Source organism: Bufo gargarizans, chromosome 3 (genome assembly GCF_014858855.1).
Source record: "Bufo gargarizans isolate SCDJY-AF-19 chromosome 3, ASM1485885v1, whole genome shotgun sequence".
NCBI lineage: Eukaryota > Metazoa > Chordata > Amphibia > Anura > Bufonidae > Bufo > Bufo gargarizans.
This window is the reverse complement of record NC_058082.1, coordinates 567,654,201-567,673,940: the sequence shown is the minus strand read 5'-3', so window position 1 is coordinate 567,673,940 and position 19,740 is coordinate 567,654,201. Positions and strand designations below refer to the sequence as shown.

Sequence of the window (19,740 nt, the reverse complement as noted above, 5' to 3'; positions counted from 1 at the left end):
ATAGATACACAGTTATTACTTTACATCCCCCGTGGGTCTACTCCATGATTGGACCATCTTGTAAATTACATTAGCTTTTTTTGGGACGTTAGAAGGATTAGAAGTTTAGAAGCAAATCTTGAAATTTTTTTTCAGAAATTTTCCAAAACCCACTTTTTAAAGACCAGTTCAGGTCTGAAGTCACTTTGTGAGGCTGACATAGTGGATACCCCCATAAATGGCCCCTTTTAGAAACTTCACCCCTCAAGGTATTTAAAACTGATTTTACAAACGTTTTAACCCTTTAGGTGTTCCACAAGACTTAATGGAAAATGGAGATGAAATTTCAGAATTTCACTTTTTTGGCAGATTTTCCATTTGAATCCATTTTTACCCACTAACAAAGCAAGGGTTAACAGCCAAACAAAACTCAATATTTATGGCCCTGATTCCTTGGTTTACAGAAACACCCCATATGTGGTCATAAACCGCTGTACGGGCACACGGCAGGGCGCAGAAGGGAAGGAGCGCCATGTGGTTTTTGGAAGGCAGATTTTGCTGGACTGTTTTTTTTTACACCATGTCCCATTTGAAGCCCCCCTGATGCACCCCTAGAGTAGAAACTCCAGAAAAGTGACCCCATTTTGGAAACTACGGGATAGGGTGGAAGTTTTGATGGTACTAGTTTAGGGTACATATGATTTTTGTTTGCTCTATATTACACTTTATGTGAGGCAAGGTAACAAATAGCTGTTTTGGCGCTGTTTTTAATTTTTGTTATTTACAACATTCATCTGCCAGGTTAGATCATGTGGTATGTTTATAGAGCAGGTTGTCACGGACGCGACAATACCAAATTTGAAGAAAAAAAAAAGATTTTTTAGTGTCTCCACATTCTCAAAGCCGTAGATTTTTTATATTTTTTGGGCCACTGTCTTGTGAGATGATGGTTTGATTGGCACTATTTTAGGGTGTATATGACTTTTTGATCGCTTGCTATTACACTTTTTGTTATGTTAGGTGACAAAAAATTGCTTTTTTGACACTGTTTTTATTTTATTTTTTTACGGTGTTCACCTGAGGGGTTAAGTAGGGATCGACCGATTATCGGATTTACCGATATTATCGGCCGATATTCAGGATTTTGAACGTTATCGGTATCGGCATTTATTTTGCCGATATTCCGATAACGTCCTGGAAACACAGATCGCGCTGCTGACAGCGCTCTCCGTGTTCCCTCAGCAGCAGCACAGGGGAGAAGGAGCAGTGTCTCCTCCCCCTGTGCTGCTGCTGCCGCTCCAGCCAATGGGAGGACAGGGGACAAGAGAAGGGGAGGGGCTGTGGCCACTGCGCCACCAATGAAGCTTAATCTCACATTAATTCATATACAGGAGGCGGGAGCTGCAGGATCACATAGCCGGCTCCCGGCCTCTATGAGCTGTAGCTGCGATCCGCGGTAGTTAACTCCTCAGGTGCCGCGGATCGCAGCTACTGCTCATAGAGGTCGGGAGCCGACTATGTGATCCTGCAGCCAGCTCCCGCCTCCTGTATATGAATAAATTAGAGATTAAGCTTCATTGGTGGCGCAGTGCGCCCCCCCCAAGCCCCCCAGTATCAGACATTGGTGGCCCAGTGCACCCCCCCAATATTAGGCATTGGTGGCGCAGTGCGCCTCCCCCCCAAGCCCCCAGAGTATTAAGCATTGGTGGCGCAGTGCGCCCCCCCTCCCCCCCAGTATTAAGCAGTGGTGCGCCCCCCCCCCCAGTCGCAGTGCGCCCCCCACAGGATTCCCTCTCCCCTGCTCCTCCGATCGGAGCCCCAGCAGTGTAATGCTGGGGCTCCGATCGGTTACCATGGCAGCCAGGACGCTATTGAAGCCCTGGCTGCCATGATAAGCTCCATGCTGCTGTGTGCACAAAGCACACAGCAGCAGGGACAGTGAGAGCTCCTATTCACCCTGATAGATCTCTATCAGGGTGAATAGGACAAGGGTTCTAGTCCCTAAGGGGGCTAAAAGTTAGTTAAAAAAAAAAAGAAAGTAATAAAAATAAAAACACCAAAATATTAAATATAAATGAAAAAGAAAGATTTACAAAAAAAATAAAAATACACATTAACAATAAACATTAATTGTCAGCAGATTTGTGGGAATTTTAATTTTTTTTTCAAAAATGAAAATTCCCAGAATATCGGTATAAATTATCGGCTATCGGCCTGAAAGTTCACAAATTATCGGTATCGGCCCTAAAAAATCAATATCGGTCGATCCCTAGGGTTAAGTCATGTGATATTTTTATAGAGCAGGTTCTTAAGGACGCGGAGATACCTAATATGTCAACTTTTTTTTTATTTATGTAAGTTTTACACACGATCATTTTTTAACCCCTTAGTAACCAAGCCTGTTTGGGCCTTTATGACCAAGCGTTTTTCTTCCTTTTTTCATGGTCTCGTTCCAAGAGCTATAACATTTTTATTTTTTCGTCTATATAGCTTTATGAGAGCTTGTTTTTTACGAGACAAGTTGTAGTTTTTAATGGCGCCATTTTGGGGTACACGTAACTTTCTGATTAACTTTGATTAACTGTTTCTGGGAGGGAGATGGGTAGAAATAGCAATACTGCCACTGCGTTTTTACATTATACATTTTACGGTGTTCATTTTTCGGTACAAATAACATAATATCTTTATTCTCCGGGTCAGTACGATTACAGTGATACTAAATACTTCTTAAGTTTTGCTACTTTTTTTTTTCCAATAAAACCCCTTTTATTAACCAAAAAAATGATTTTGCATTGCCACTTCACAAGACCCATAACTTTTTATTTTTTTTTCTATGGAGTTGTGTGGGGGCTTGATTTTTGAGGGACAACTTGTATTTTTCATTGGTATAATTTTGGAGTAAATGCCGCTTTTTGATCGCTTGTTATTGCGTTTTTTTCGGTGGAAACTAAGAATAAATTCGAAATTCTTTTTTTCTATTTATTTTTTAACGGCGTTCACCATAGGGGATAATTTATGTAGTCCGGGTCGTTACGGACGCGGCAATACCAAACATATGGGGGATATTTTCTTTTTGCAATTTTTTTTTATTGAAAAGCATATTTTCAATGGAAAAGAAGGCATATTTTTTTATTTTATTTAATAAATGTGTATCTTTTTGCAATTTTTTTTACTACTTAAAAGTCCCACAAGGGGACTATAATATACAGTATTTTGAATGCTTTTAAAATGTAATGCATTATCTCTATAAGGCATTACATTTCAATAGCAATGCATTTCAAAGATTGACCAGCAGGCGGCGCCAGAGAGGCACGGCCTGCTGGAGAGAACTGAAGACAGGCTCGGGGCCCTGATCGGAAGCAAGGTAAGGTTCCCAACACATCAGCACCCCGCGATCACATTTTCGGGGTGCTGATGGGAGACAGAGGGAGTCTGCTCCCTTTGTCACCACTTTACATGCAGCGGGCGCCAGTGGGCCCGGCATGTAAAGGGTTAAACAGCCCGAATCGGCACTTCTGCCGGTCAGGGCTGTTAGAGCAGGGCCCCGGCTCTCATGTGAGAGCTGGGTCCGTGCTCCCCGCTGCATGGGGGAGCCGTGCAGCACTTAGACTGGGCCGCCGTAAAAATGCGGCGGCCCAGCCTAAGGCCCCTTAGTGACCGCCGTAAAAAGGCGTATGGGTGGTCACTAAGGGGTTAAACAAAAAACCTCATGTTTTAGTGTCTCCATAGCTTGAGAGCCATCGTTTTTTCAGTTTTTAGGTGATTGTCTTAGGTAGGGTATAATTTTTGCGGGATGAGATGACGGTTTGATTGGCACTATTTTAGGGTGCGTATGACTTTTTGATCGTTTGCTATTACACTTTTTGTGATGTAGGGTGACAGTAAATGGCTTTTTTGACACCGTTTTTTTTTTTTGTTACGGTGTTCACCTGAGGGGTTAGGTCATGTTGTATTTTTATAGAGCAGGTTGTTACGGACGCGGCGATACCTAATATGTATACTTTTTTTATATACTTAAGTTTTACACAATAATAGCATTTTTGAAACCAAAAAAAATCCTGTTTTAGTGTCTCCATAGTCTGAGAGCCATAGTTTTTTTTATCTTTTGGGCGATTGTCTTAGGTAGGGTATAATTTTTTGCGGGACGAGGTGACGGTTAGATTGGTACTATTTTGGGGGGCATACACCTTTTTGATCGCTTGCTGTTGCACTTTTAGTGATGTAAGGTGACAAAAAAATGCAGTTTTTATTTTCGTTTTTTGACAGTGTTCATTTAAGGGGTTAAGTCATGTGATGTTTTTATAGAGCCGGCCGATATGTTTTTTACACTTTATATTTAGTCCCACTCTAGGACTTTTGGGGGTCTGATGACGATGCATTGGCTGTAATATACTTCCAGGGGCGGCCACTGCGCCTTCCCTGCCATAGGGTCACCGTTACAGAAGCGCGGGGACCCTATGGAAGCTCCGGTCCCCGCAAGGACATCACACATCCCGCGGTCAGCGCTGACCGCGGAACGTCAAGGCTTAATGCGCCAGCATCGGTTATTTCACCGATGTCGGCGCATGCAGCAGGAGTCCTGCTATCAGTGACCGCCAGACCCCTTCCGCGGAGCGGGCGCGCGCATCTCCTGCACCCACCAGATCACAGCGCCGTACATGTACTGCGCTAATCCTTAAGTCACGGACATCCTTAAGGGGTTAAAGGGGTTGTCTGAGTTATTTTTTTTTGTTCTTTGTATGTTTCTAACTAGTCAAATGAAAGGACTTTCTACTTCACTCCCTTTATCTCCGGTGCCTGGTTTCTCAGATGTCACTGAGGGTCACATGACCTGTGATGTCAGCTCCTCCCCCTGCTCTGAGGATGTTTCGTGCACAAGCCTGAGGAGCAGCTCTGTGTCTGTGCACGAGACGCCCCCTGCTCTGCCCTGTGTCTCCCTCCTGCTGGATACCTCAGGAAAGATAGCCCTTCAGCTGCACAGACTCAGTTATTCCCCCTGTCATATCTATCATCCAGCCGTGCCTCAGTTATTCCCACTGTCATAGCTATCATCCAGCCGTGTCTCAGTTATTCCCACTGTCATAGCTATCATCCAGCCGTGTCTCAGTTATTCCCACTGTCATAGCTATCATCCAGCCGTGTCTCAGTTATTCCCACTGTCATAGCTATCCTCCAGCCGTGTCTCAGTTATTCCCACTGTCATAGCTATCCTCCAGCCATGTCTCAGTTATTCCCACTGTCATAGCTATCATCCAGCCGTGTCTGTTATTCCCACTGTCATAGCTATCATCCAGCCGTGTCTCAGTTATTCCCACTGTCATAGCTATCATCCAGCCGTGTCTCAGTTATTCCCACTGTCATAGCTATCATCCAGCCGTGTCTCAGTTATTCCCACTGTCATAGCTATCCTCCAGCCATGTCTCAGTTATTCCCACTGTCATAGCTATCATCTAGCCGTGTCTCAGTTATTCCCACTGTCATAGCTATCATCCAGCCGTGTCTCAGTTATTCCCACTGTCATAGCTATCATCCAGCCATGTCTCAGTTATTCCCACTGTCATAGCTATCATCTAGCCGTGTCTCAGTTATTCCCACTGTCATCCAGCCGTGTGTCAGTTATTCCCACTGTCATAGCTATCATCCAGCCATGTCTCAGTTATTCCCACTGTCATAGCTATCATCCAGCCGTGTCTCAGTTATTCCCACTGTCATAGCTATCACCCAGCCGTGTCTCAGTTATTCCCACTGTCATAGCTATCATCCAGCCGTGTCTCAGTTATTCCCACTGTCATAGCTATCATCCAGCCGTGTCTCAGTTATTCCCACTGTCATAGCTATCATCCAGCCGTGTCTCAGTTATTCCCACTGTCATAGCCATCATCCAGCCGTGTCTCAGTTATTCCCACTGTCATAGCTATCATCCAGCCATGTCTCAGTTATTCCCACTGTCATAGCTATCATCCAGCCGTGTCTCAGTTATTCCTACTGTCATAGCTATCATCCAGCCGTGTCTCAGTTATTCCCACTGTCATAGCTATCATCCAGCCGTGTCTCAGTTATTCCCCACTGTCATAGCTATCATCCAGCCGTGTCTCAGTTATTCCCACTGTCATAGCTATCATCCAGCCGTGTCTCAGTTATTCCCACTGTCATAGCTATCCTCCAGCCGTGTCTCAGTTATTCCCACTGTCATAGCTATCATCCAGCCGTGTCTCAGTTATTCCCACTGTCATAGCTATCATCCAGCCGTGTCTCAGTTATTCCCACTGTCATAGCCATCATCCAGCCGTGTCTCAGTTATTCCCACTGTCATAGCTATCATCCAGCCGTGTCTCAGTTATTCCCACTGTCATAGCTATCATCCAGCCGTGTCTCAGTTATTCCCACTGTCATAGCTATCATCCAGCCGTGTCTCAGTTATTCCCACTGTCATAGCTATCATCCAGCCGTGTCTCAGTTATTCCCACTGTCATAGCTATCATCCAGCCGTGTCTCAGTTATTCCCACTGTCATAGCTATCATCCAGCCGTGTCTCAGTTATTCCCCTGTCATAGCTATCATCCAGCAGTGTCTCAGTTATTCCCACTGTCATAGCTATCATCCAGCCGTGTCTCAGTTATTCCCACTGTCATAGCTATCATCCAGCCGTGTCTCAGTTATTCCCACTGTCATAGCTATCATCCAGCTGTGTCTCAGTTATTCCCACTGTCATAGCTATCCTCCAGCCGTGTCTCTGTTATTCCCACTGTCATAGCTATCATCCAGCCGTGTCTCAGTTATTCCCACTGTCATAGCTATCCTCCAGCCGTGTCTCAGTTATTCCCACTGTCATAGCTATCCTCCAGCCGTGTCTCAGTTATTCCCACTGTCATAGCTATCATCCAGCCGTGTTTCAGTTATTCCCACTGTCATAGCTATCATCCAGCCGTGTCTCAGTTATTCCCACTGTCATAGCCATCATCCAGCCGTGTCTCAGTTATTCCCACTGTCATAGCTATCATCCAGCCGTGTCTCAGTTATTCCCACTGTCATAGCTATCCTCCAGCCGTGTCTCAGTTATTCCCACTGTCATAGCTATCCTCCAGCCGTGTCTCAGTTATTCCCACTGTCATAGCTATCATCCAGCCGTGTCTCAGTTATTCCCACTGTCATAGTCCTCCTCACACATCAGTAATTCCAGTTCCCCGGTTTATTAGTCAGGCTTCTGCCATTAGTATACAGACATGTGAGAGGTTTATGTATAGTTTTTACCCTACACCTTTCCTTCCGAGCTGTTCTAGTCCCTCCTTTCATTCCTCCCCTAGTCCCACTACCTGCCCCCGGTCTCTATCTGCACTATCCCCCCCTCCTATAATGTAATTACCCCCCCCCCCCCTCAGGTATCTATCTGCACTATCCTCCCCTCCTATATGGTAATTACCCCCCAGTCCCACTACCTCCCCTCAGGTCTCTATCTGTACTATCCTCCCCTCTTATAATGTAATTCCCCCCCCCCCCCCCCTCAGGTATCTATCTGCACTATCCTCCCATCCTATAATGTAATTACCCCCCAGTCCCACTACCTCCCCTCAGGTATCTATTTGCACTATCCTCCCCTCCTATCATGTAATTACCCCCCAGTCCCACTACCTCCCCCGGTCTCTATCTGCACTATCCTCCCCTCCTATAATGTAATTACCCCCCAGTCCCATTACTTCCCCTCAGGTATCTATTTGCACTATCCTCCCCTCCTATAATGTAATTACCCCCCCCCCCCCCCCCCCCGGTCTCTATCTGCACTATCCTCCCCTCCTATAATGTAATTACCCCCCCCCCCCCCGGTCTCTATCTGCACTATCCTCCCCTCCTATAATGTAATTACCCCCCAGTCCCGTTACCTTCCCCCGGTCTCTATCTGTACTATCCTCCCCTCCTATAATGTAATTACCCCCCCCCCCCCTCAGGTATCTATCTGCACTATCCTCCCATCCTATAATGTAATTACCCCCCAGTCCCACTACCTCCCCCCGGTCTCTATCTGCACTATCCTCCACTCCTATAATGTAATTACCCCCCAGTCCCATTACTTCCCCTCAGGTATCTATCTGCACTATTCTCCCCTCCTATAATGTAATTACCCCCCCCCCCCCCAGTCCCACTACCTCCCCTCAGGTATCTATCTGTACTATCCTCCTATCCTATAATGTAATTACCCCCCAGTCCCATTACCTCCCCTCAGGTCTCTATCTGTACTATCCTCCCCTCCTATAATGTAATTACCCCCCAGTCCCATTACCTCCCCTCAGGTATCTATCTGTACTATCCTCCCCTCCTATAATGTAATTACCCCCCAGTCCCATTACCTCCCCTCAGGTCTCTATCTGTACTATCCTCCCCTCCTATAATGTAATTACCCCCCAGTCCCATTACCTCCCCTCAGGTATCTATCTGTACTATCCTCCCCTCCTATAATGTAATTACCCCCCAGTCCCATTACCTCCCCTCAGGTCTCTATCTGTACTATCCTCCTATCCTATAATGTAATTACCCCCCAGTCCCATTACCTCCCCTCAGGTATCTATCTGTACTATCCTCCCCTCCTATAATGTAATTACCCCCCAGTCCCATTACCTCCCCTCAGGTATCTATCTGCTCTATCCTCCCCTCCTATAATGTAATTACCCCCCAGTCCCATTACCTCCCCTCAGGTATCTATCTGCTCTATCCTCCTATCCTATAATGTAATTACCCCCCAGTCCCATTACCTCCCCTCAGGTATCTATCTGCTCTATCCTCCCCTCCTATAATGTAATTACCCCCCAGTCCCATTACCTCCCCTCAGGTATCTATCTGCTCTATCCTCCCCTCCTATAATGTAATTACCCCCCAGTCCCATTACCTCCCCTCAGGTCTCTATCTGTACTATCCTCCTATCCTATAATGTAATTACCCCCCAGTCCCATTACCTCCCCTCAGGTATCTATCTGTACTATCCTCCCCTCCTATAATGTAATTACCCCCCAGTCCCATTACCTCCCCTCAGGTCTCTATCTGTACTATCCTCCTATCCTATAATGTAATTACCCCCCAGTCCCACTACCTCCCCCCGGTCTCTATCTGCACTATCCTCCCCTCCTATAATGTAATTACCCCCCCCCCCCCAGTCCCACTACCTCCCCTCAGGTCTCTATCTGTACTATCCTCCCCTCCTATAATGTAATTACCCCCCAGTCCCATTATTCCCTTCAGGTATCTATCTGTACTATCCTCCCCTCCTATAATGTAATTACCCCCCAGTCCCATTATTCCCTTCAGGTATCTATCTGTACTATCCTCCTATCCTATAATGTAATTACCCCCCAGTCCCACTACCTCCCCCCGTTCTCTATCTGCACTATCCTCCCCTCCTATAATGTAATTACCCCCCCCCCCAGTCCCACTACCTCCCCTCAGGTCTCTATCTGTACTATCCTCCCCTCCTATAATGTAATTACCCCCCAGTCCCATTATTCCCTTCATGTATCTATCTGTACTATCCTCCCCTCCTATAATGTAATTACCCCCCAGTCCCATTATTCCCTTCATGTATCTATCTGTACTATCCTCCCCTCCTATAATGTAATTACCCCCCAGTCCCATTATTCCCTTCATGTATCTATCTGTACTATCCTCCCATCCTATAATGTAATTACCCCCCAGTCCCACTACCTTCCCTCAGGTCTCTATCTGTACTATCCTCCCAGCTTGGTTTGGATCTCGTCGTCTTCTACCCACCCTGGACCTACGACAAGGCCTCCAGGCTCCAGTGCATGAACCTCTCCTTTTAGAGAGCGATGCAGTAACAGCTCTTAAGAGCTCATCGATTATAGCCATGGGAGTATACAGCGTATAGCATTCCCCAGTGTAGATGCAGCCTTGTCCCCCACACATGAGACGAGGTTCTATGCTGAGGGTAAAACAGGAACTCTTTAATGGGGCTACATGTCAGCCTTTTTACAGGTCTTCCAGCAAGGGACACTCCCCTGGGGACCTTGTGGAAGACGGAGACAGGTTTTACATTATCCAATCATATGCATTTACACTATGGAAACACTCCCAGCAATTGTACACAAACCCCCACTCTGCCTGTGATACAATTACCAAACACAATTGGCTCTGCCTGTGATACAATTACCAAACACAATGGGCTCTGCCTGTGATACAATTACCAAACACAATTGGCTCTGCCTGTGATACAATTACCAAACACAATGGGCTCTGCCTGTGATACAATTACCAAACACAATGGGCTCTGCCCGTGATACAATTACCAAACACAATGGGCTCTGCCCGTGATACAATTACCAAACACAATGGGCTCTGCCCGTGATACAATTACCAAACACAATGGGCTCTGCCCGTGATACAATTACCAAACACAATGGGCTCTGCCTGTGATACAATTACCAAACACAATGGGCTCTGCCTGTGATACAATTACCAAACACAATGGGCTCTGCCCGTGATACAATTACCAAACACAATGGGCTCTGCCCGTGATACAATTACCAAACACAATGGGCTCTGCCCGTGATACAATTACCAAACACAATGGGCTCTGCCCGTGATACAATTACCAAACACAATGGGCTCTGCCTGTGATACAATTACCAAACACAATGGGCTCTGCCTGTGATACAATTACCAAACTCAATGGTCTCTGCCTGTGATACAATTACCAAACACAATGGTCTCTGCCTGTGATACAATTACCAAACACAATGGGCTCTGCCTGTGATACAATTACCAAACACAATGGGCTCTGCCTGTGATACAATTACCAAACACAATGGGCTCTGCCTGTGATACAATTACCAAACACAATGGGCTCTGCCCGTGATACAATTACCAAACACAATGGGCTCTGCCTGTGATACAATTACCAAACACAATGGGCTCTGCCCGTGATACAATTACCAAACACAATGGGCTCTGCCTGTGATACAATTACCAAACACAATGGGCTCTGCCTGTGATACAATTACCAAACACAATGGGCTCTGCCTGTGATACAATTACCAAACACAATGGGCTCTGCCCGTGATACAATTACCAAACACAATGGGCTCTGCCTGTGATACAATTACCAAACACAATGGGCTCTGCCCGTGATACAATTACCAAACACAATGGGCTCTGCCTGTGATACAATTACCAAACACAATGGGCTCTGCCTGTGATACAATTACCAAACACAATGGGCTCTGCCTGTGATACAATTACCAAACACAATGGGCTCTGCCTGTGATACAATTACCAAACACAATGGGCTCTGCCTGTGATACAATTACCAAACACAATGGGCTCTGCCTGTGATACAATTACCAAACACAATGGACTCTGCCTGTGATACAATTACCAAACACAATGGACTCTGCCCGTTATACAATTACCAAACACAATGGGCTCTGCCTGTGATACAATTACCAAACACAATGGGCTCTGCCTGTGATACAATTACCAAACACAATGGGCTCTGCCTGTGATACAATTACCAAACACAATGGGCTCTGCCTGTGATACAATTACCATACACAATGGGCTCTGCCTGTGATACAATTACCAAACACACATTTTCCCCCAAAACACAGAAAACACCCCAAAGCCCCACATATCCCCATAAATTATACATCCCTGGATAGCTCTGATCTGGGCAAACAACATATTCAGAAATCGCCCAGATCCGAGCAGGGGTTCACGAATTCCATGACCGACCGCAAGCATGGCTTTCCTGCCCAAAACAGTTCCACAGATTTAGGCTGTGCGGCCGGTCTGTCTTCTCCTTTAAGGTTTTTAGTATATGGGCCATAATCCTGAGACAAGAGGCTGCAGACAGGCCCCTCCAAAACCCAGTGGTGAGGTTATTTCCGCCACACCTTCCCCGTTATCTGCCCTTCCCTGTGATCACCCTCCTCGTTATCTCTTCACTTGTTATCTGTTCTACTGTTATCTCTTCTCCTGTCAACTCCCTTTCCCATTTTCTGACCTCCCGTTATCTCTCCTGTTATCTCCCCTACTCTTATCTCCTCTCCTGCCATCTCCCTTTACTGTAATCTGCCCTCCCGTTATCCCCCTCCCCAGGGCCGTCTTTACCAAGGGGCAAAAGGGGCAGCTGCCCCGGGCCGAGTTGCTCCTGGGGGGCCCAAGGCAGCTGCCTCTTGAGCCCTGCTAGCTACTGCTCCGGGTGTCAAACTGTCTGTGTACTTTAACGTTGTGATCTAGGACCTTAATGACATCATCACCATGTGACCAGTAACCTAGCAATTACTGGTCACATGGCTATGAGGTCATCACAGGTCCTAGCAGGAGTGTTGCAGAAGTTAACTGGAGCTTTTTTGTGTGAAGATTACATCAGAAAAAGGTGACAGGGGCTGTTATGTTAATATACTGTAAACTACTGTATAGTGGGGTGCTGTATACTGTGTGGGGGCCTGTATACTGTGGGGGCTGTATACTGTGTGGTGGGCTGTACTGTGTGGGGGGCCTGTATACTGTGTGGGGGGCCTGTATACTGTGTGGGGGGCCTGTATACTGTGTGGGGGGCCTGTATACTGTGTGGGGGGCCTGTATACTGTGTGGTGGGATGTATACTGTGTGTGGTGGGCTGTATACTGTGGGGGGCCTGTATACTGTGGGGGCTGTGTGTGGTGGGCTGTATACTGTGTGGTGGGCCTGTATACTGTGTGGGGGGCCTGTATACTGTGTGGGGGGCCTGTATACTGTGTGGGGGGCTGTATACTGTGTGGGGGGCTGTATACTGTGTGGTGGGCTGTATACTGTGTGTGGGGGCCATATACTGTGGGTGGGGGCCGTATACTGTGGGTGGGGGGCTGTATAGTGTGGGGGGGGCCTGTATAGTGTGGGGGGGGGCTGTATAGTGTGGGGGTGGGGCTGTATAGTGTGGGGGCTGTATATTGTGGAGTGCTATACTGCTGTACTGTATAGTGTGGGGAGCTGTATCGTGTATAGTTTGGGGTGCTGTATACTGCGTGCTGCTATACTGCTCTACTATATACTGTGGGGTACTGTATAGTGTGGGGTGCTATACTGCATACTGTGTGGTGCTGTATACTATAGGGTGCTATACTGCATACTGTGTGGTGCTGTATACTATAGGGTGCTATACTATATACTGTGGGGTACTGTATAGTGTGGGGTACTATACTGCATACTGTGTGGTGCTGTATACTATAGGGTGCTATACTATATACTGTGGGGTACTGTATAGTGTGGGGTACTATACTGCATACTGTGTGGTGCTGTATACTATAGGGTGCTATACTGCATACTGTGTGGTGCTGTATATTATAGGGTGCTATACTATATACTGTGGCGTACTGTATAGTGTGGGGTGCTATACTGCATACTGTGTGGTGCTGTATACTATAGGGTGCTATACTGCATACTGTGTGGTGCTGTATACTATAGGGTGCTATACTATATACTGTGGGGTACTGTATAGTGTGGGGTGCTATACTGCATACTGTGTGGTGCTGTATACTATAGGGTGCTATACTGCATACTGTGTGGTGCTGTATACTATAGGGTGCTATACTATATACTGTGGGGTACTGTATAGTGTGGGGTACTATACTGCATACTGTGTGGTGCTGTATACTATAGGGTGCTATACTGCATACTGTGTGGTGCTGTATACTATAGGGTGCTCTACTATATACTGTGGGGTACTGTATAGTGTGGGGTGCTATACTGTATACTGTGGGGTGCTGTATACTATAGGGTGCTATACTGCATACTGTGGGTTGCTGTATACTATAGGGTGCTATACTGCATACTGTGTGGTGCTGTATACTATAGGGTGCTCTACTATATACTGTGGGGTACTGTATAGTGTGGGGTGCTATACTGTATACTGTGGGGTGCTGTATACTATAGGGTGCTATACTACATACTGTGGGGTACTGTATAGTGTGGGGTGCTATACTGCATACTGTGTGGTGCTGTATACTATAGGGTGCTATACTGTATACTGTGTGGTGCTGTATACTATAGGGTGCTATACTACATACTGTGGGGTACTGTATAGTGTGGGGTGCTATACTGTATACTGTGGGGTGCTGTATACTATAGGGTGCTATACTATATACTGTGGGGTACTGTATAGTGTGGGGTGCTATACTGCATACTGTGGGGTGCTGTATACTATAGGGTGCTATACTGCATACTGTGTGGTGCTGTATACTATAGGGTGCTATACTGTATACTGTGTGGTGCTGTATACTATAGGGTGCTATACTACATACTGTGGGGTGCACTGTAACACTAGGGTGAGTCGAGCCCCGGTCTCCTTCCTGCAGAGCGGTGTCCACTCCCAGCCTGAGCCCAGAGCACTGATCCTGAGCCGCTGGAGTCTCCAGAACTGGAAGTATTTATATCACTGGACTCTACCAGATGTGTGGATTGTGTGTGTGTTGTGGTGGAGGCGTGATTGCTGCTAAGGTGTGGGAAGGCGGGATCCAGGGGGCCCAAGTAAATTTTAGCCCAGGGTCCAATCAATATTAAAGACGGCCCTGCCCATCCCTGTTATCTTTTTACCTATTATCTGTACTGTTGTTCTCCTCTGTCATCTCTCTACCCCGTTATCTGCCCCCCTGTTATCCCCCACCCTTTATACTGAAATCCTGTTACGTCCTTTGCAGCTCCAGTTGCAGCTCAGTCAGGATCTCGGCCTCTTACACACAGATGACGGCTCTGGGAAGAACAAGCGGGGTGTCCTCCCCAAACAAGCCACCAACGTCATGAGGTCCTGGCTCTTCCAGCACATTGGGGTGAGTGGTGCTTTCTCGGGGCACAGATGAATTCTCATGCTGAGACCAATTATTTGTGGCTCCTGCCACTTACCATCTCCTCTCTGTCTGCAGCATCCGTACCCGACGGAGGATGAGAAGAAGCAGATCGCGGCCCAAACAAATCTTACCCTGCTACAGGTCAACAACTGGTGAGTCACCCCAAACCACTGGGTGCTAGCTGAGGGTTGTCCACACTGACACATTGTAGCAAACTTCTGCTGGAGTAGCAGTGGCTCTCGATGGAAATAAGCCTATATTCTCTTCAGTATCGTTCTATTGTTCTGGTCTGTCTGTGTGCCCCGCCCCCGGTCTGTCTGTGTGCCCCGCCCCCGGTCTGTCTGTGTGCCCCGCCCCCGGTCTGTCTGTGTGCCCCGCCCCCGGTCTGTCTGTGTGCCCCGCCCCCGGTCTGTCTGTGTGCCCCGCCCCCGGTCTGTCTGTGTGCCCCGCCCCCGGTCTGTCTGTGTGCCCCGCCCCCGGTCTGTCTGTGTGCCACGCCCCCGGTCTGTCTGTGTGCCCCGCCCCCGGTCTGTCTGTGTGCCCCGCCCACACCCGGATTGTTTATCCTGCATCTTCCCTGTGTCTGTAGGTTTATAAACGCCAGACGTCGAATCCTTCAGCCCATGTTGGATTCAAGCACAACTGATACCCCAAAAACCAAGAAGAAAAGTGGACAGAGCCGCCCCGTGCAGAGGTTCTGGCCGGACTCCATCGCTGGGGGCACCCTGCAGCAGGGAGGAGAAATGGATGTATCTGATGGTGAGACCTTCCCGATCATGACATCAATCCTCCTCCTGTCTAAACTTAACATGCATGATTTCCTTCACCCTCCACACCTGTCGCGTCCTATTCTCCGCCCTCCACACCTGTCGCGTCCTATTCTCCACCCTCCATACCTGTCGCGTCCTATTCTCCACCCTCCATACCTGTCGCGTCCTATTCTCCACCCTCCGCACCTGTCGCGTCCTATTCTCCACCCTCCGCACCTGTCGCGTCCTATTCTCCACCCTCCACACCTGTCGCGTCCTATTCTCCGCCCTCCATACCTGTCGTGCCCTCTCCTCCACCCCCACACCTGTCGCGTCCTCTCCTCCACCCCCCACACCTGTCGCGTCCTATTCTCCACCCTCCGCACCTGTCACGTCCTCTCCTCCACCCCCCACACCTGTCGCGTCCTCTCCTCCACCCCCCATACCTGTCGTGCCCTCTCCTCCACCCCCACACCTGTCGCGTCCTATTCTCCACCCTCCATACCTGTCGCGTCCTATTCTCCACCCTCCGCACCTGTCGCGTCCTATTCTCCACCCTCCACACCTGTCGCGTCCTATTCTCCACCCTCCATACCTGTCGCGTCCTCTCCTCCACCCTCCATACCTGTCGCGTCCTCTCCTCCACCCTCCATACCTGTCGCGTCCTCTCCTCCACCCCCCACACCTGTCGCGTCCTATTCTCCACCCCCCACACCTGTCGTGCCCTCTCCTCCACCCCCACACCTGTCGTGTCCTATTCTCCACCCTCCACACCTGTCACGTCCTCTCCTCCACCCCCACACCTGTCGCGTCCTATTCTCCACCCTCCATACCTGTCGCGTCCTATTCTCCACCCTCCGCACCTGTCGCGTCCTCTCCTCCACCCTCCGCACCTGTCGCGTCCTCTCCTCCACCCTCCGCACCTGTCGCGTCCTCTCCTCCACCCTCCGCACCTGTCGCGTCCTCTCCTCCACCCCCCGCACCTGTCGCGTCCTCTCCTCCACCCCCCGCACCTGTCGCGTCCTCTCCTCCACCCCCCGCACCCGTCGCGTCCTCTCCTCCACCCTCCGCACCCGTCGCGTCCTCTCCTCCACCCTCCGCACCTGTCGCGTCCTCTCCTCCACCCTCCGCACCTGTCGCGTCCTCTCCTCCACCCTCCGCACCTGTCGCGTCCTCTCCTCCACCCTCCGCACCTGTCGCGTCCTCTCCTCCACCCTCCGCACCTGTCGCGTCCTCTCCTCCACCCTCCGCACCTGTCGGGTCCTCTCCTCCACCCTCCGCACCTGTCGGGTCCTCTCCTCCACAGTTTTTTCATGCTCCCTCTTCTTTTTCTATAACCCCCTCCTCTTCATGCTGCACTCTGATGTGTAATTCTTGGATCTCATTCATCTTCAGGCGACGTTGTGACCCTCTCAGCTCCTGGCGGTCTGGGAGCAGACAGTCTGCAGTCGCTGACATCTGATGGAGCCACATTGGCCGTACAGCAAGTAATGCTGGGAGGACAGAGTGATGATGAGTCTCTGGACACAGACGAGGAGGACACAGAGACGGGACTGAGTGCAGGGGAGCTGCGGGGTCTAGTGCTGAGCGGTGGAGGACTCCAATGAGAAGGACATGTGGGTCTCGCACACTTTGTATTGTCAGTGCCATGCACAGGGCAAGTTTGACACAAAAACTATTTTATCTTCACTTGCGACAAAATATTTGCACCTTAAAAAATGAAAACCTGTCGCTTCCAAGGATTTCACTGCCGAACAACCTCGTCCCCTGTGCCAAATGGCCTCCTGGCCACTAGGATGTGGAGCAGAGCGGTCTTCATGGATATTTCTAGACAGTCTGCTGGGAATTGAACAGTTGAGGCTTGTGCAGCATGTAGCGTGTAACACTCCTGGTACTGACATTTCTACACTTCCGGCTTTAGGATTTGTGTACATGGATCGTGTCCTCTTCCTCGGCAGGGAGCGATGTCTCTTCAACCTCCTGACTGAGGGCAACTTCATGATATGTTGATTTTACTCCCTAAATAGAACTGTATTTTTGTAGAGTTGTGAAAGAATAAACCTTGGAAAACTCTCTGGTGACTGCAAGTCTTCTCTGGGAATGGGGTCTTTCCTTCATCAGGTGCAGGGATGAATAATAGGTGTTGCAGTGTGAGTAACATGAAGTGTAGTAGTCCTCCCATCCTCCGTACACGTGATGTGAAACCGTTGGCCTCTGATAGACCCTAACCTGAAAGTCTGAATAGTAACCCACAGGATGCCACCACCTTTACTGATGAGCCGGGGGCACCGCTGACCACCCAAGAACATCAAAGAGTCTCCGGTCAACAGATGGACAAATCCAGAGTAATCCCCAAAGACGGGTCAAGACCGGAAACGGAGGAGGAAGAAAGGCTTAGCATGATGGGAGATCTGCAGATGCGGAAATGACCGGATGTATGGAGCCAAAACTGTGAAGAAATGTAATATGAATGACTACATTGGCGAAGAGCCACCGAGTAGACTCCAGCAGGATCAGCAGCCTGCCCCTAGGGTGGCCGGAGGTCCGGCCTTCAGACTCCATGTCCTCCATCTGGCGCAGGGCCTGGACGGGCACAAGGATGTCCTTTTGAACTGCTCACTCTCAGACAGCAGCACTGTGCTGTCTGAGTGTGAGCTGCAGGGAGAAGGTCACCCTCCCTCCCACCCCTGCAGCTGACAGAAGTTGATTCTTAACTTCATTTTTTCAATCCCTGTCGGCTGCGGAGTGGGAGGGGGCGTGGCCTAACTGGATTGGGGCGTGGCTTAGCGGGACCTAGAAGTTGATTTTTAACTTCATTTTTTAATCCCTGTTGGCTGAGTGGGAGGGGCGTGGCTTAGCGGGACCTGAGGGCGGGGTTTTAAGTTCGTCTTTTGAGGGTGGACACATTGTGGTAGGAGGCGTGTCTGGGCTCCTTCCTGCAAGAGTAACGCCCCTTTGGGCACCTTACTGGCTCATTTGCATAGGATAAAACCATCTATTGCTGGAACAAAGGCAGATCTGGAAATAAGGCACTAAGTGCTATTAGGCCGCGGCTTTACTGCAATAGCGGTTATCCTGGTGACAGATTTCCTTAAAGCTCTCCTACAGCAGTGAAGATAAATGGCTGTTATGTTTCTATGTAAAACCTTCCCGCACACCTGATGGACCCGTGTGCCAAGTTTCGTGATTGTAAATCCGACGGTGCAGATTCCTTTAGCGGACGGACACCCATACACTCAGCCTTATATATTCGATGTGGAAAGTGTTTCTTCGTGGGTCTAAGGGTAGAAATGTATAATAAGGTAGGGGGACTTTCACACTCGCGGCAGAGGATTCCGGCACGCAGTTACGACGCAAACAGATGCATTTGTCAGACGGATCCGTCTTTCCGGTTGTCATCTGGAAAAATGGATCCGGTATTTCTTTTTCACATTTTTAAAGGTCTGCGCGTGTGCATCCGTTTTTCCGGAACACTTGGGGCCGGATCCGGCATTCCGGCAAGTGTTCAGGATTTTTGGCCGGAGAGAAAACTGCAGCATGCTGAACGGCATGCTCTCTATTCAGAATGCATGGGGATAAAACGGAAAAGGTCTTGAGCCCCTGTGACCGAACTCAGTACTGATCAGTTTTATCCTGATGCATTCTGAATGGAGAGCGATCCGTGTGAAAGTACCTTTATAATGTCCGGAGAACCGGTGGAACGCACGTGTGATGTCTTCAAATCGATAAAATCTTAATCCATAGGGGTATTTGAGGGGTGAGAGCGGAGACAGAGGTGAGAGATTCAAAAGGGTAGGTCTCTCATTGCAGAGCAGGAGGCCGGATAGGGAAGAGGGATCGGTTGGGCCTATCAAGATGGAGCAATGCACCACCGGCCAGGTGGAACGCACAGTTAGTGCGATGCTGGTCGGGACCTGGAGCATGAGTGTGAAAAGGGGTGTGCGCCATTGAGGTAATTACACTGTGAAGGGTGGGTGTATCGGAAGGAAGGGGGGTGCTGTAGCTGGCCCGCTAAGACCTGTCCTAGGTGGCTAGCACGGCTTATACGTGTACACAGCCAGACCTGCCAATAGCCTAATACAGTCCTATGTTTGTGTGCAGAGTTATTACTGTGTTGTGGATGTCATAGAACTGTTCTATACATCGTGTTCTGTGAGGCAGTGACAGGCCTCATGGCTGCTATGGCA

At 48.8% G+C, this 19,740-nt stretch overlaps 1 protein-coding gene across 2 annotated transcripts in view; it reads left to right on the top strand.

Annotated features, from left to right (window-relative positions):
* The window catches only part of PKNOX1 (PBX/knotted 1 homeobox 1), a 34,579-nt gene extending 16,953 nt beyond the window's left edge, over positions 1–17,626 (top strand). For both annotated transcript variants that reach the window (XM_044287500.1, XM_044287499.1), the window contains exons 8-11: positions 14,658–14,786; positions 14,880–14,956; positions 15,394–15,563; positions 16,949–17,626. In XM_044287500.1, coding sequence (XP_044143435.1) covers positions 14,658–14,786; positions 14,880–14,956; positions 15,394–15,563; positions 16,949–17,160 — 588 coding nt within the window. In that variant the 3' untranslated portion in view covers positions 17,161–17,626. The remainder of the gene's footprint in view (positions 1–14,657; positions 14,787–14,879; positions 14,957–15,393; positions 15,564–16,948) is intronic.
* Positions 17,627–19,740: the final 2,114 nt, after the last annotated feature.